Genomic DNA, 17,845 nt, shown 5'->3' with positions numbered 1-17,845 from the left:
AAGTAAACAGCAGCTAAAAACCAGTCACAAGCAATGTATATGGCATGACATTTTGGCCAGTAACATTTGTAAAATAAGCAAACTATTTTCGTGCTTATGCAAATTTTTTCGCCTTAAGCAGCTCTATTAAATTTGGCCGTGCTCTTACCATTTCGTTTGAAAATTAATTATCCGCTCGATCAGCATTCAAAGGTGAAAATGAGAAACTAAATTTCCACATGGGATTTGAGGCTTTGCATGCTGGTGATGTATCAATGTAAATGTTGGTTTGCGGTAACACCACTTTGTAATTATTTGCGAGGTATAGATTATGTTCTGTCATGCTTTATGTGATCGGATTGGATTTTCGGAATTCAGGAGACTTCTTGGTTCTAAAAAGAACTATCCTGCTGTTTAACTACCACCTATGGGCCAGACTACAATCCTGGCCAAAGTTTTTAGGCCACCCATTCCTATCGTGACATAAAACCATTCTCTGTACACATCCCACTGACAAAAATCATTCTCTCCCACGTCCCCCCTCCCCCGCTCAATGTAGACTGTAACGCAGAAGACCGTCAATCAAAACCAACCATAAAATGGGGCAGGGGAGGGGGGGGGCAACAACGTATGGCCGGGATTGTAGTTCTCAAAAGAACATCGACTTTGCAAGTAGATACACACATGGTGTTACTGCAAACCAAATTCTATTTTAACAATCTAGAATTCACAAATCTAGATCCTTCAAATTCATTTCACAAACATCTTTCAAATTCGCAAAAGCCAACAGCTAGAGGCTGTTCAGCCAATTCAAATTTCATCGGTGTTGTAAACTGGCAGCTAGTAGAAATTCAACTGAAAGTGTGGGAAATTTGTCTTTGATGCCTATATTAAATGAAGATTGATACAAATCTGAATGAGAAGAATGAAATCATATGTGCACGAAAACGAAACTGAATGCCAGGCCTATATTGTAATCTTTGAGAGGGCAAGGCCATTTCCATTCTTCATAGGCTTCCATTGGAAAATCTTAAAGATGGGGAACTTTTGAAGGAGCAATACGGCCAAGACTAGGGCAATGGAGGCTGGGGCCTCTGTGGCCTTCGTGTAATTCCACGCCTGATATGCAAAAGTGGCTTAAAAGAACACCAGTTTGAATGATTTAGGGCAACTTTTGTGAATTTGATTGACGTTTAATTTCAGTTATTTTTAAGTTATTTTTGATGAATTTTGCCAGGAAAACCTATATATTATTTGCACAATGGTGTTAAAGAAATAAAAATTGCACAAAAATAGAAATTGAAATCCGTTTATAATTATTTTGTTTGTCAGTTTGATAATGTATTAATGATAGCTTACTCATGCGCAAAAGAAAATTACAAATTCTTAGTAAGTTTTGTTAAGTGTTTATTTGATGATTATGAAGTGATAAGCGGTAAGAGTTCCCGTGGTACTGAATATTCATGTGGTTATGTGGTAACATCAGATATCACAGGAAATGTTAACTTACCACAGCCAGTCGTTGACATTAACCCTTGACCCCTTTTAGACACTTTCTGCAATTGTCAAAGACTAGCCTTCTCACCTAGAGTATCCCAACATGTGCACAAAATAATAAATCTGTGAAATTATGGGCGTTTTGGTCATCGCATTTGCAAGAGTAATGAGAAGATGAAAAAACACCTTTTCTTGCACAAACTTGTGTGCTTTCACAGATTCATAATAAAAGGCATTAGGCCTTGATGAAGTCTTTTTAAAAGAAATTACATCTTTCTCAAAAACTATGTTACTTCAGAGGGAGCCACCTCTCACAATGTTTTATACTATCAACAGCTCTCCATTGGTTGTTACCAAGTAAATTGTTACGCTAACAATTAGTTTGAGTAATATCCAATAGGGTCTACTCCCTTTTATTTAGGAGCTTCATTAGACTCCCAGGACCATTCGCCCTTTATATCGGAAACAAGCAAGCAAATCATTGTAACGACATTCTTTGATAAAACAACAACAGCCTTTAATCGAAGGCTAAACATAATCAATAAACAAAATAACACCGATCACAAAAGATTATCGCTGGCGCCCATTATTGATCACAATACATTCCTACTACAACCATGCTGCGAAGTACCAGTGGAATCACACTTATCAAACTAGCACGTGTCACTCATGGTACATTTCGCTGTCCCCACACTCAGGTACATTAGTAACGTATATCTCACTCAAGGGAACCAGTCAATGTAATCGATATGAACCAATTCGATAAATTTGTGATGATATGTTTTTTTCGTGAGAGGCATTGTTCGCTTCAGACAACAACAAAAATAATTTTAAAATTGCGTATAGTTAATAGCTGTTAGTTTTAGGTTATATTGACCATCGGAAAATACACAAAATTTAGACGTTGAACGTGAGGAAAATGGGTAAGCATTTTATCAAGATTCTGTATAAACTATTATTAACTTAAACGTGTGTCCCTTGCATTTCAAATAATTTGCTGATAGAAAAACAAGCAAGGAATTTTCCCCTTAAAATTATTGTGTCTATAGCGAGATGAATCCATTTTGAAATCAATGATTCGTGGGATGTCGACGTTTCGGTTTAAGATAGTTGGTCCCAATTTCATAGAACTGCTCAACACATATTGTGCTTACTAGAATTAGGTTACCAGCCAAAACGTGCCATGCCGTGGTGTACCTTTTGAAAGGGGTATATAAGTTTTGGTTGAGCAATACTTTAAAGGCACTGGACACTATTGATAATTACTCAAAATAATGTTTAGCACAAAAACTTATTTAGTAACGACCAATGGAGAGCTGTTGGCAGTATAAAACAATGTGTGAAATGGCTCCCTCTGAAGTTATGTAGTTTTTGAGAAAGATGTAATTTCTCACCCTCAGCTGTGGTCTCGAAGTCCTCTATTCGACGACCAATTAAGTCCACATTTTCACAAGTTTGTTGTTTCCTGCATGAGTTGGGATAGACCAATTGAGAATACTGATCACTGACAATTACACAATACTATTACCATTAGTGTCCATCAGTATATTTAAGCAGCTCTTTGGCCCAGAGTTGAGTATGGGTGCAAAATGGCTTTTTTCTTAAATTGACCAGGAAATATTTCTTAATAGCACGACCAAACATGTGAGTAAAAGAAAGGTTACTGCTGTAACGCTTCTCAGATTGTGATATTTCTTCAGGGATAATCATTCCTGCTTTGGCATTATTATTCGCTCCGGGAGTTTTGGCAAAATCTCAAAACGCAACCACTTTTTGAAATGATGTTAAAATACATACAACTTCATTTTTAAAGGATTGAAACAATCGAACTGTTCACAAAACAAAAGGAATACTCCATTTAAGACATTTTTGTTTCTAAAATGTCTTCGTAGGTGGCGTTTGGGCTGTTTTGCTGACGTGCTTATGTGCGGCTTTCCTGCACGATGGTAAGTAAAGTAATTACTCTAAATCCAAAATGTTTTGTCTCAATCCTATCCCGAGATAAATATCCCAAAAGTTTGGAGTAGCTTTTTCAGAGCTCCGGTAGCTGGAGAGATACAAAACCCAATAAACCTCATGTAAGTGACGTCACACGCTCAAAAACATTCCCCCCCCCCTAGTACTGGACCCTTTTTCATAGGGCTGCTTAGCGGTAAGGAAATTTTCGTGCTCACCGTAATACCAAAAATGTTGTAAACTTTGTTCACATGATGTTAAGCATGGGGTATAAGGCAGTCTTGCGCGTTTCACGATGGATTTGTACTGTTACGTCTTTAGTTTTGGCGCAGTAAGCGCCGGAAGGTTATTTAGCTTGTCTTTTCGTGTGCTTACGGTTAGCAGCATTACATTAAAAAGTGTACAGTAAGCACAAAATGGCGGTTTCGCAGCACAATGACTTCATGAATGAAAAATAGCTATAGGTCATGCGCAGTGCGTTCACGCGTTTACTTTTCCATGGTTCGACATAAATATGGAGGCCAATAACGGATCTATATATAGACCTTTCTATTGCAATGTCACAGCTCGAGTTTTTCCAGAGGTTGGAAAACTATACAAAGCCATAAAAGCAAAACTAAAACAGATATTCATAGTTTGTTAAAATGTTACACACGATCACAAATTAGTATTGACTTTAAGGGAAACAAAGCCACCAACCACGGGAGGTATTTTATTTGATTGAAAGTTTGCAGAAAACGAATTTGGTTAAAAGAACACGATCGAAGGTTTTTACTAACACTCGGCCGTTTATGCCAATCAGCGCGGTTTGTTAGTCAACACCGGAAAGGTTTATAGTTTTGCTTGCTGAATTTTATCACTCAGTTTCGCATGTTGTCTAGTTTTTTTCCTCATGTTTTCCTTTTCTTCCCAGCTTCTGCCATTCATTGTTACAGTTGCATACATCTGGCGTTTTCCCCGGCCCCACCCCCTGATGTACCAAACTTCTACAAGAACCAATATTGCAGAGATTTCAGCAAAAAGACCCAAGTGTACGCTGGAGATCATTGCCCTAACGATGACAAAGAATACGTGTGTGGGAAAGTCAACGGGACATACACATTTGATGTTCCAGGCAGTAAGTAGCCTATATACCCTTATCATGGTGCAGCCATCTTCAATTTTTCCCATTGATATCTATGTAACCATACCGAGGCTGGAAGAACAAAATAGTCTGGTTCCTGTTTGCAAAATGATTATTAGCATACATTATTGTTTTTCGATACGAGGAACATGACCAAGATGGAGGCAGCATGGTAAAGGTCTATTCAATTCAATTCAATTCAATTCTCACATTTTTTCAAACTTCTAGAAAACAGTACAAAGCCATAACAATAATTTATAAAGAAGTAACCAATAAACAAGGTTATTTTACAAGGCAGAGAATAACAAATGAATGAGGTTTGGAGGCATCATGTAGAAGCCGAGAGACGTGTGTTGAGATGCCAGTACTGACCTCCCTAGTGTTTTAAAAATGGATACATTTCCTTACGCGCCAATTCATAAATTAAAGAAGAATGTTTTAAACCTCCTCTTCATAAAGTTTTGTCTCCTTCCGATTTTCCCCAAAGGTGGCACAACCAACGTTCAGGCGATTCTCCGTCGCTGTCTCGTCAAGCCTGCGGGTTATGATGAATCCATAACTAAGAAGGTTTGCTTCAGAGATGACGCACAGGACAAGGCGTCCCATGACATCAGTCTGATAGGCGGGGAATCTGAGGGATTCGGAACTATGACCAGGTTCAGCGGCGAGGTTGGTTTAATTTGATGTTCATATAATTGGAAACTTTGGAACGCTAGGTGGCAGCAGACTTACAAGATAAATTTAAATTGTTTGCAACCTTGTTTGAAAGTTTCCTCAGGCTTGCGAGCTACAGTAAAAAATCACGCATGCGGCATCCTTGGTTTCATTACCAGAAATATATAACATATATGATGTTAACATTTTGTAAATTTATTTTATTGAATATTTTTTTGAAACAAAATTTGAATCCTGATATCATCGGACATATAAAAAAAAACGGGGTCGTACACTCCCTAAATGACTTTTTGCGCGAGTCGAAAGGTCCTATTCAATGCCTGTTTAAAGACACTGGAAACTATTGGTAATTGTCAAAGACCAGTATTCTCACTTGGTATCTCGACGTATGCATAAAATAACAAATCTCTGAAAAATGTTGACTTTAACTGCTCATCGCCCAAGTTGTGTGCTTTCAGATGCCTTGAATTCGAATATTCAGCTGAGGTCTCTTATTCAATTCAATTTTTTTTAGTGAGAAATTACCGCTTTCTCAAAAACTACGTTATTTCAGAGGGAGCCGCTACTCAATGTTGTATACTACCAACAGCTCTCCATTGCTCATTACCAAGCAAGTTTTTATGCTAAATTGAGTAATTACCAATGGTGTCCATACCTTTAAAGTATTGCACACTTTTGGTACTAATTCAAATATTTTGTGAGAAATCACCTTTTTCTCAAAAACTCATAGGGAGTCATTTGAAATTAAGTTTTTATGCTTATGTTTGTTTTCAGTAGTTAATATCAAAAGTGCCCAGTGCCTTAAGCGTCAGACCTGAACAATAATAAACCAACAACGGAATAGCGCGTCCGTAAAATTGGCGCGCAGTGAACTTCCGGCAAATCGATTGCTGGAAGCGAAGCAATTACGGTGCATTGTTAATAATCAAAACACAAATAACTTGAAGGAAAAATATTGAGCTAAGACCCAAGGTTTTTGTAATAAAGGTGTTTGTTGTGTGCGTAGTACGTGGTGGTTGGAGTGTTTACAGTTGTTAATAACGAACATGTTAGACATAACGTAGAGATGTGATGCATTGTGTTTAAAAATAAACCAATTCCTTAATGCCTTTCCGGCATGTATTGGGTTTTTTACAGAACCAGCGATATCATTTGATACACATGGTGTCTTATGTAAAAATTTACTATAATTTGACTGCGAAATGAATGCGAGATCCGTCCGTACCAGGCCAATCTCTGGTGTTGTTTAACGACTTCAAAATGTGACGTCTGTGCGGCACCTAAATGTAGCCTGACCTAAATGTAGCCTGATCTAAATGTAGCCCCAAACCTGTACCAAAATGTCGCCAGGACCTAACAGGCTAGCGTTGCTTTTGGACTTTGATTTGCGCACCGATCATGCGCGTCAGGGCATGGGGTCAATATAATATAGCTCTGGTCTTAAATTACTCAATGTCCCTGGAACTCTTCCATACCAAACAGCACTCCCTAAACAAACACAAAATCTTATAAATTATCATTTGAATTTGGGTAATTAGCTATAAATGGTACCACATAATGGCCAATTAAGTCATTCCTCCAAAGTGTAACGATTCATTGATATCATAGAATTTTTTCATTTTCAAGAGTTTCAAGCTTTTACGTAAAGATAATTTATAAACTTGTTTCCTTGTTCGTTTTACTTAGGTTTGTTACTGCAGTGACAACAATTGCAACGCAGCCACTAAGCTTGGGCATAGTGTGGTTTTCACAGTCATACTGGCGACAGTACTAGCCACTCTGATGAACTGATCGGTTGGTGGCGCCCTTTACGTTTAACCGCTCGGAGCAAGTTCGATTAAGGGACAAAATTTGACTATAGACCTTTATCACGCTGTCACAATCTTGGACATGTTCCCTGTTTCCATAACAATATTGAATGCTAACATTCATTGGACAAACATGGCACCAGTTGGAATGGAGTAAAATTAAGATGACCACACCGTGACAAAAGTCTATTGTCGACCATTGGGCGATTTTGACTGGTACCCAGGATGTATTTCATGCGTAGGTTAACATGGGACAATGTTCCTTAGGTTACCATGGAACATTGACTAGTGGTTGAAAAAATTGGCGCATGATCGAATTTGCTCTCGGGTGCGCTTTCGTAGCTGTAACCAATAACTGTTTCTGTCAATGGCCAATATCAAATAATGGCAAATATATTAAGGTTTGCGGTGGCACCATGTTATCATTGGTGTTTACCGCAGACCTTTCTTTATCGTTTTTCCATAATCCAAATTTTAAAACCCTATTAACCAGTGGCAAACCAAAACAGTTATGGTTACGACCGCGAAAACGCAAACCTGGTCTGTATTTTTATAATAAACACTTTATAGTAGGTTGCGTGTGTTCATTTTGAATTCAGTAGACGCCATTTTGAATCTCACAGAATAGCACATTGGTTTGCCATGCAATTTTTGTAAGCCATTATTTTGATGCGACGACTAGTTAAACATTGTGGGCATAAACAAGCTTGAGGAACAAAGACAAAAGTTGTTGGTCAATGTTGTATCTGGTCTGTGTGATACGTGTGAGATTCAAAATGGCCGCCGCTTTTTTGTGACGTCACTAACCTCGGGAAGAGAAGTGCTGACAAAAATACAATGCTGGTATACGTAGTGCACTTACAACGCGATCATGTTTTACATGGTCATCCTTAACTCCATGCACTTAAGATGAGCAATACTATTTTTCTTTATTTATCTTCAAAGTAAAGAGTATCAAACATTTAAAAAAACACTTTTAAAACGTGGTGTCTCGTCATTCTCGTTCAACTTTGGGAGGAAAGCCGTTTAAGTGTCGAGCTATATTTTGCATTGGCCGCCATCTTGGAAACGTGCACGTTTGTACGCGTTAGGCATCATTTCAGCCAATGATAGCTCTTCATTGACAGTTATATCTTTCATCAATGTGGTCGTTTTTTTTGTAGATGCATGTTTATCAAAACGGTTTTGCGCACAGTGGGCCATTTTCATCGAGCTGTTACTACGCTTGCCAGAATAAGATACCACCCAAGAAAGATGTTCCAAAAGAGGGCGCTGTCAGAAGAAGCTTAACTCAGATGGTGGACAGAAAAGGTGTTAGGCAAATTTCTGTTTAAGTTGGTCTGTGAAACTCGGCCCTGATATTTTTTAAGTAAGATCGGGAAGCCTTGTTAGAGTTCGTTGCTGGTCCAGAGCTTTTTTCTGTTAATTACTAAATGCTAAATAGTTATAAATAGTATCTGCATATTTATTAGGTTTTATGAATATTAATTATTAGTAAGTTGTAACTAAAATAACTTCAAGGGGAACATCTGCGTATCAATAAATTCCGTTAATTAAAAAAGTGAAAAATTATCAACTTTGTCAGTCAGTTTGCACCGCTTTATTTAACTGCTTATCTTGCTCTGATTCAGTGTTCATCATCGGAAGACATCTGGACATGGGGGGTTAAAGTTTGTATGCCATCTTGATTTTGGCCATCTGACCATCTTGATTTTACTCCATTCCAACTAATTATAACCAAACTGAGGCTAAGCGAAATAATAGTCAGGTACCATGTTTGCGCAATGAATGTTAGCATTCGTTACCTTTATTGGAAACAGGGAACATGACCAAGATGGTAACCGCGTGATAAAGGTCTATAGAGGGCCATGGCACACCTACGACAACTCAGAGGAGGGCGTACGATATTTTGGCGCTCAAGATTTCAATGCATTTCGGTTATAGACCAACTCGACCGATCCAAGGCAACGTGTTCCTTTAAATTCAAAACCTCTGCTACAACAGAAAATTGTGCCGAACACTTTTTTTACTGAGTATGTTCCGCTGCTTTGTTGTTCACTTGGTAATACTCAAAATATTTGTTAGCATAAAAACGTACTTGGTAACGAGAGATGTAGAGCTGTTTATAGTATAACACATTATGAGAAAGGCTCCATCAGAAGTAACGTATATAGTTTATAAGAAAGAGATGATTTCTCACTCAAAAAAACAATTCTTGCATGAAGCCTTTTAGGGCATCTGAAAGAACACAGCTAGTGTGCAACAAGGGCGTTTCTTCGCTTGTTATTCTCTTGCAACTCCGATGACCAATTGAGCTCAAATCGTCACAGGTTTGTTATTTTATGCATTTGTTATGATACACCAAGTGGACAGTGCCTTTAACTCACTCATTTGATAACATCCCCATGGTGACAAATTGTTCTTTCATTTCTCCCTGGAGACCTGTGTTTAACCCTTTATTATATCCTCGGTCTCCATAATGTAGTGGATATTAAAACCCTTTATCATCCGCTGCCCTTTGTTGTGTATACATGTACCTGTTTCATATTATAATATTCAATATGCGTGTGCCGGCAAATAATTGCTTACTATGAGGTCATTATAGTCCAGTTCTACGTTTAGTTTGCCCGTCGTTTTTAGCGCAGTTGATACCATGTAGATCCATGGTTGATGGCATGCACAGTATAGCAATTTGACAGCAAGTCATTGTCACTCACGGAGCCATAGTTATTTCTGACCATTTTCTGAAAACAGTCTATTTCACTTACAATACTTTCGTGCTAACTAAAGTGACCCACGCCCGATTTCATAAAAAATGTAAGCATACGTACTGTGCTAACAGAGAGTCCATTTGCAGCACTTTTATTGAATAAAGCTGTTTACCGTAAGCAAGGGGGTACATGCTGGCCCACCGCGGTAAGCACACGAGTGACATAACAAAGCAAACCCGTGGCTAACGCGCATGCACACCTAGACGTCTTCTGCTTACTTGAAAAAGCACAGTGAAATATACTTACACACATTTTGTTTCTGCTACAGTATAAGCACAAAACTCTGCTTCCGGGTAAACAGCTTTATGAAATTGGGCCGAGGGCCGAACTTAAAAGCCTGTAAGGCACACAAACTTGCTAACAGTCAACTTGGGCTTAGCAAAAAATAAGTTACCAGTCATAATAACGTACATTTACCATTGGTGTGACTGGTACCCCACTCATTTCTCGCTTATAGCAAAGGACCTCGCAGAGCAGAATTTTTCTTTATTAATAGCTTTATGAAATAATTGGGCCCTTGCCTCTAGAGTTGAAACCTTAAAGCCAGTGGACACTATTGGTAATTGTCAAATACCAGTCTTCTTACTTGCTGTATGCATAAAATAACAAACCTCTGAAAATTTGAGCTCGATTGGTCGTCGGAGTTGCGAGATAACTAAGAAAGAAAAAACACCCTTGTCACACGAAGTTGTGTACTTTCAGATGCTTGATTTCGAGACCTCAAATTCTAAATCTGAGGTCTCGAAATCAAATTCGTGGAAAATTACTTCTTTCTCGAAAACTACTCCACTTCAGGGGGAGCCGTTCCTCACAATGTTTTATACTATCAACCTCTCCCCATTTCTCTTTACCAAGTAAGGTTTTATGCTAACAACTATTTTGAGTAATTACCAATAGTGTCCACTGCCTTTAATTCAGTTTCCCATTGAGGGATGCGATAGCATTTTATTCAACTAAATGTTTTATACGGAATTGGTGTAGCTGATAAATTAGTCACATACAGTGTTCATAACTTGTGTGATCAACCCATAGAGATATGGATCAATTATAACACCTGAAATAACAAACCTGTGTAAATGTGGGCTTAAAGGAACCTTGGATCGGGCGAGTTGGTCTATCAAAACGTTTGAAACCGTTTGTTATGAAATGCATAATTATATGGTTAGAAAGATGTTTTCAAAGTAGAATGTAATGATCCACAAAAATATGCCTCGAAATTGCGCGATTTTCCTTTTACTTTGCGACCTAACAAGGGCAGCCTTTCTGTGGAGTCACAATTTGACTTCATCAATGGCGTGCAGTGTTAGATGACGACGTACAAGACAAGGAAAACCACGCAATTTTGAGACATAGTTGTGTGGATCATTTTATTTTACTTTTACATCTTTCTAACCATATGCATTTCATAACAACTGGGTTCAAATGCTGTTTATAGATCCGCACTCCGTATTCTAGTTCTTTCTTTTGTTGATAAACATACCGTGCTTGTTGGCACAGCAGTTGAAAGTAAACAAAAATTATTAATATTGCTAAACAGATGTTGTGACCAAATCTGATACTTATGCAAACCTTCAATTAAAAAATATATCCCACAATTATTGATTGCTTTGTTCTAACAATTTCAGTTCAATACTATTTTTCAATATTTGTGTTATTTTGCTACAAACTATTGCTAGCTGTTTTTGTTTATCAGTTATGGCTTCTTTCAAACCTTGGTTGGCAAACAAATCGAGCTGTGACGTTGCAATCAAAAGATGGATGACTATTAAATGGGGCTGGAAACACCTGTCGGATCACGTGACGACAAACGACTGTTTAATGACATCGATTTTGCACTTTGAGTTCAAGGTAATAATTGCAACCGAATTTTTAATCGATTCTGTTTTGAGTTTAATGTAATATTTCTTCTCAAAACAACTTAAAGGTACTGGAAACTTTTGGTAATTACTCAAAATATATTAGCATAACATTTACTTGGTAATAAGCAATTGAGAGCTGTTGATAGTATACAAACATTGTGAGAGACGGCTACCTCAGGTAATGCTGTGTTTGAGAAAGAGGTAATTTCTCAGTCAAATAATAAAATACTTCAGGTCTGAAGCATTTTTCAGGCAGCTGAAAGCACTTTGTGCAACAAGGGATGTTTTGCTTCATTATTTTAGTTCAACTTCGACGACCAATAACTGAATCCAAATTTTCACAGGCTTAATAATGCATGTGTCGGGATACACCAAGTCAGAATACTAGCCTTTTTGACAATTTCCAAAGGTGTCCAATTCCTTTAAATATCAGCGACCATCAATGTTAATTGGCTGTTAAATTCCACGTACAGTCCTCAATATACGGTTTCGCAATTCAACGATGTACCAGCACAAAATTTTTTTAAAAATTAAAACTGTTTTAATTATTCAAGTGACATCAAGCAACATTCATTGCCATCATTGCATTGAAACGAAGTTTATCCGTGAAAAAATGCCGGTGTAGTTAGTTCTGAAGAAAATGCTAGACCATAACATACAAATTAACATTTAAAATGCGCTATTCCATCAAGGTTACTCACATTAAAGCAATTATAAAATGCAGAAGTAACAGACTCCCTATTGACAAGAAGATTGTTCGAAATCATAGGCCTAGCTTTTTAGTGACAGTACTGTTTTTAGTGATTGTAATGTGACAGTAAAGTGGAACTAGGTCGAGGAGTAGTTTTTTAAGCATTTATAAACTATAGAAGAGCAGTCCTCAAGTGAATTAGTCTTAAATTCAAGTCGGTAATAGTCACGGTGTGGTCACGGGGACGGTACACTCACGGTACACTCATCCTCGATCCCAGTATGTGTGTGTGAGAATGGTGAGAGTCAGTGGCAATTATTAGAGCTGCCACGCGCTACCTACGACCGTTGCATGTGTATAATTGCACTGTGACTGTTGCATGAAGCAGAAAGTATGTTAGTAACAAAGGCGGCGCCTAACGACTTGTCATCAAGTTCAAAAATGAATTGGCTAATCGGAAGCCAATAAAGTTCCCTAGATAATTGTGTTAATATTTAATAATGAATGCAGATGTTTACAATAAAACTAATGTGTGGTTGCATTTTCAAGATGTCGCCAAAAATCCGGAGCGATGTCCTAATACGAATAACACAATCTGAGAAGCGTTACTAACTTTTCTCAAATTCAAATTTTGGGTCATATTTCTTAGAGGGGAATCATTCAAATAATGCTTTCTACTTCCGAAAGCTGTTGTTAGGCTTCTATTACCAACAGCTTGTATTTTAAGAGAGAGCACCAAACGTAAACCTGCCCTTGAAGCATCAGTTTTATAAAATTTGACCTGGTACCAGTTCAAATATTATTTATTAGGCTGTGCGACTACGGCCCATTTCGAAACCTCGGCTTTGGATTCGGCTTCAGACTCCGTCCTCTCGTCTGAAACCCTGGGCGCGTATACACAAAGCACGCGCCACTGTCAAAACAACCGCGGGGCCAAGCTACCCTGAGCCGAATCCAAAGCCAAATCCAGTCGTTTCGAAAATGGCCTATACGGCTAAAGATACGGTTACAGCTATGGCTAGATCGCTGTGTCATCATGTGATGAAGTATTGGACATCTTTGGCAACACATTTGAAGCTGAAGCCATATCCACTGTTTCAGATTCAACCTGACTACATTCTCTAATATCGTGTTTTTCTACTTCTGAGGTTATTTCTTTGATTCGATCAACGGGATTTGTGTTGCTCAGAACAGGCCCCGGTGTATGATAACGTATTGGTCCAACAATACCTCCCTGAACTTTGACCTGTACTACGTCATCTCCTAAGTTATGATGGTTCAAATTATACGTGTTCTCCCTAACCGGACACTTCTTTAAAGATGACTCAATCTTAGCTGCAGCCTTCTGCTGACTTGTCCCAATTGTGCTGATTACAACAGCGAAAAACGAGAGACCAAATATGTACCAAAAGACAACAGCGATATCATAAAGTATTTCTAACTCCTCGCGCGGGTCATTTTCGGTATCATCGGCAGTAGCAACATAGTCACCAAATCCTATGGTTGTCAGTGTGATGAAGCAATAGTAATGAGCTATCCGGTACGGCCAATCCTCTAATAAGGTAAACAGTACAGCAGGGATAAGGACCAACACGGAGTAACTGATAGACGCCACAATAAGCCACATCATGCAGCGTCTGAATTTTCTCTGTGTCACAGAGCAGTAGTCATGCAAAAGATGATCAAGCCTGTCGGTTAACCTACGGAAGCTTTCCCGGTAGAATTCACCTACAACGGAGAGCAGCCACCCGAGAAACGGGATCCCAACCAAAGCGTACATAATACAGAAGTTCTGACCGGCTTGTGTTCTTGGTGACAGCCTCCCGTAACCAATAGTAGTCACCACTGTCCCGGAGAAAAAGAAGGAGCTACTGAAGTCCCAATGACTCTTGCTTGTCAGATTATGTCTTGGATCTAAACCAGCGTGAACCGCTCTTATGATTTGCTCGATCATATCTTCTAGTCTCTCATCGGAAAGGCAGTCTAATTCCGACAGTGTATTCTCCTTATAACCTCTTATGTCAGTACGTGTACTTGATTCTTCTGGCCCCTCCAGAGCAGAGAAGACAAAACCGCCAATAGCCAGGTACACGATAAACGAAAGAATCAGGAGAAGTAGGCGCTTCCAGTCCATGTTGCTTTCTGAAAGGATACAAAATGACTACGGATCAGCATGGTAAATCAATGTGTCCGTTAGCAAGACACTTAACCATTGTTCCGTCCTTCAGATGGGACGTAAAGCCGTTGATCCCGTGTGGTGCGTAATGCACGTAAAATAACCCAGGTCACTTATTGCAAATAGAAGGTGTTCACCCTGGTGTTACTGGTTTGATTGGCAGTATATTGAGCACAGCATGGTGCTATGGATTGGGTATCACAGTTCAAACGTAGTCCAACAAACCTTGCAGGAAAATACTTTATGTTAAAGCGCCTTGGGCGCCACCGAGTGATGAATATGCGCGCTGTATTAGAAGTCACTATTAATATTATTATCAGTACAAATATCTGGAAAAAGAAATTAAAATGAACGACAACGCAAAAATGGAGTGTCAACCGGGAACCTTGACCCCCATTACTTAGGATCCATCTAAATTTACATACCCTGAAAAAAACATCTGAATGTAATTCCGTTGAATTGAGAACCATGCCAAATACATCCAAAATACAACATGGGATTTTGTTGCATTGTGCAGGTATGTTGTTTGTGTTACGACTGAGCAAGGGCGTTTGCCCTGCTAAAAATATGCAGTATGCACGTAAGTGTAATGGTGATTTGGCTCCTCCATTCTAAATTCTGCCAAATGCTACAAAGTCGACTGTCAATTGCACCACCAATAATATAGTTACTTGACTGCTTAATGCAACAGATACAACAACCACTATTTCAATTTGGTGCATATTATGTTGGAAGGTTTGGGGTTTTTTTACGGCAAATGGGCTCCTTTGGACAATACAGGGGAATAAGTGACAAAAACATACCTATAATGGCAGTTGGAGAAAAGTATATGATGTGCTACCAACAATTACTTATAGAGTAGAAACATGGACAACAACAAAACTGATTCAACATAAACTCTGCACAACACGAAGAGCAATGGAGAGGCAAATGCTACTTATTTTAATAAGATACAGGATTGCACAGAAATACGAAAGAAAACTGGATTAAGAGATATCATCAGAACAATAAAACAAGCTAAATGGAGATGGGCTGGACACACTGCCCGAAGAAATGACAACAGATTGACAACAAGATAATGGATTAGCAACCAAGGACAGGGAAATGAAAGGAGGTAGACAGAAAAGAACACGTAGAGATGACTTTCAGGATTTATGAAGGAACAACATGGACCAAAGCTGAAAGAAAGACCTTAACATTGTTTCCACTAACACATTTCCACAAATTACAGAACTACAATGTAATGCATACAAATAACAGACAGAATGAGATAACATCAGCAGGAAAGCGAGTGGAGGCAAGGCCCAAAATAAACCAGGTAGCTTTTAGCGGCTTGCCTTAAAATAACTAAACACATACACTAAAGGTACATGCTAAGAACAATACAAAGATGAAACAAACAAAAAGACAGACAGAAGAACAAACTACAGGAGAAAATGACAACATAAAGACACTCGACACATTAATTGGTAAATGTCAAAGACAAGTACTCTCACGTGGTGTATCCCAACATTATTTTTAGTATGTATAAAATAACAACCTTTGAACTGGTAATCGAGTTTGCAAAAGAATAATGAGAGAGAAAAACATGTTGCATTTACGTGCTTTCAAATGCATAATAAAATGCTTCAACTGAAGTCTTCTTTAGAAGTGAGAATTTACCTTTTTCTCAAAAACTACGTTACCTCAGAGGGAGCCGTTTCTCACAATGTTTTATACTATCAACAGCTTTGCATTGCCCGTAGTAAGTCCTTATGCTCACAATTTTTAGTATTGACCATAAGTGTCCAGGGGTGGATTTCACAAAGAGTTAGGACTAGTCTTATCTCGAGTTAGGACCAGTTACTCGTCCTAATTTAGGACTATCTATGCTATTTGTGTATCTTCTAGGACTAGTCCTAAGTTAGGACTAGTCCTAACTTTTTGTGAAATCGACCCTCTTAAACTGGATGAGCACAGTCTAAATGCTGCTGTTGATGAACGTATACCTTACCTTGCACACAAGCTCGGAATCGGGTAGTTTCCCGTGTAGTACTCACCAACAGTCTGCTCACCAACCCCAAGCATAAGTCAGCGACCTTCACATGTACACCTCAATGATCTCATAATGTAAACGTTATGACACAGTCCTAATAACAGAGTTTGACTGCACGTTCATGAAGCTCCTTGTTGGAACATTGGCGCTCATAAAAATGAAGTTCCCAATGAATATCTCTCCAGCGACTCAGCAATCAAGACGACCTATATATATCCATGACCAGGGGTAAATATCGACAATGGACACTGTAGTGCAGCATCAATGAACGATAAATCGAGCGTGTGCAGTTGTGCACAACTCAAGCTAGTTAAAGGTGCTGTGTTGTCATGGTCAAAGCAGGGGTACGTTCCCGCGTTCGCCAACAAATTCGAGTGGAACGAGTTACGTGCCACCACCGTTAGCGAACGTTGGCAACCTTAGGCGGCGAAACGTACTTCGGAGGTATTCGTGGATGGTTTTAAAATGGTGGACAACAACACGATAAGCAGACGATATTATTTTCTTGTCACGAAGATAGTGTATTTTTCGGTGGTTGGCGACACGGTGAGGTGGAGCTGAAAAAACAACTTAATTAGTTGATGAGGACCTCAGCAAAAAGTACCAAAATTACAAAAAAAATATGTTGCGGTGTCGCGATCTTCAATGCAGAGCGCTGCCATATTAGACATCACGAGTTGCGCAACCAAACGTTCTGTCACGTCTTCCTGTTTACGGAAGATTTGATAAAAGATGTAGGTCTATTGTGTAAATCAAAAATTTCAAATAATGATTTTCATTTATCTTGACATTGAAGTTAAAGCCATTTTACACTTTCGGAACAGAAACAAATATAAAGTTCACAGATTTACAATTTACTTATAGGGTTTGCAGAAGGTAATGGTGAAAGACTTCTCTTGAAATAATTATTATTCCATGAAATGCTTTACTTTATGAGAAAACATTAAAACAATAATAAATTACACATGTCATGACACGGCGAAACGTGCGGAAACAAGGTATGGGTTTCCCCGTTGTTTTCTCCCGACTCAATGACCGATTGAGCCTAAATTTTCACAGGTTTGTTATTTGTTATATGTTGTGATACACGAAGTTGGGCCTTGGACAATACTGTTTACCGAAAGAGTCTAATGGCTTTTTTTTTAAAAGGCTTATGTTATCTTTTTACATTGGTTTAAAAATTGGTTTAAATGTAGATGCACAGCCAGCCTCGCTGGGCAGCTCACCGTATCAATTACCTCTTGTCACTGGGAGTGGAAACTCTGAAAATCAACG

At 38.6% G+C, this 17,845-nt stretch overlaps 3 protein-coding genes across 3 annotated transcripts in view; 1 reads left to right on the top strand and 2 right to left on the bottom strand.

Moving 5' to 3' along the window:
* LOC139951369 (tubulin-specific chaperone cofactor E-like protein) overlaps positions 1 to 17,845 on the bottom strand; it is a 118,217-nt gene that overhangs the window by 29,707 nt on the left and 70,665 nt on the right. The gene's annotated exons all lie outside the window — the stretch shown is intronic.
* On the top strand, positions 2,278 to 8,610 carry LOC139951553 (uncharacterized). Its single transcript, XM_071950494.1, has 5 exons — positions 2,278 to 2,399; positions 3,369 to 3,422; positions 4,346 to 4,549; positions 5,043 to 5,224; positions 6,917 to 8,610. The coding sequence occupies exons 1-5, from the start codon at positions 2,396 to 2,398 to the stop codon at positions 7,019 to 7,021; spliced, it is 549 nt and encodes a 182-aa protein (XP_071806595.1). The 5' UTR covers positions 2,278 to 2,395; the 3' UTR covers positions 7,022 to 8,610.
* On the bottom strand, positions 12,232 to 16,751 carry LOC139951466 (potassium channel, subfamily K, member 16-like). The gene is made up of 2 exons (XM_071950375.1): positions 16,529 to 16,751; positions 12,232 to 14,501 (listed from the first exon to the last, which is right to left on the bottom strand). The coding sequence occupies exon 2, from the start codon at positions 14,491 to 14,493 to the stop codon at positions 13,378 to 13,380; it is 1,116 nt and encodes a 371-aa protein (XP_071806476.1). The 5' UTR covers positions 14,494 to 14,501; positions 16,529 to 16,751; the 3' UTR covers positions 12,232 to 13,377.

This window comes from Asterias amurensis, chromosome 19 (assembly GCF_032118995.1).
Source record: "Asterias amurensis chromosome 19, ASM3211899v1".
NCBI classification, from domain to species: Eukaryota; Metazoa; Echinodermata; class Asteroidea; order Forcipulatida; family Asteriidae; genus Asterias; species Asterias amurensis.
This window is presented reverse-complemented; position numbering and strand designations above follow the sequence as displayed.

Excerpts from the sequence above, each read along its gene's own strand:
- LOC139951553 (XM_071950494.1), top strand. Across the intron at positions 3,423-4,345 it reads TGCGGCTTTCCTGCACGATG|CTTCTGCCATTCATTGTTAC; the intron begins GTAAGTAAAGTA and ends TTTTCTTCCCAG. Across the intron at positions 5,225-6,916 it reads TGACCAGGTTCAGCGGCGAG|GTTTGTTACTGCAGTGACAA; the intron begins GTTGGTTTAATT and ends CGTTTTACTTAG.
- LOC139951466 (XM_071950375.1), bottom strand. The coding sequence starts at position 14,493 with ATGGACTGGAAGCGCCTACTTCTCCTGATTCTTTCGTTTATCGTGTAC.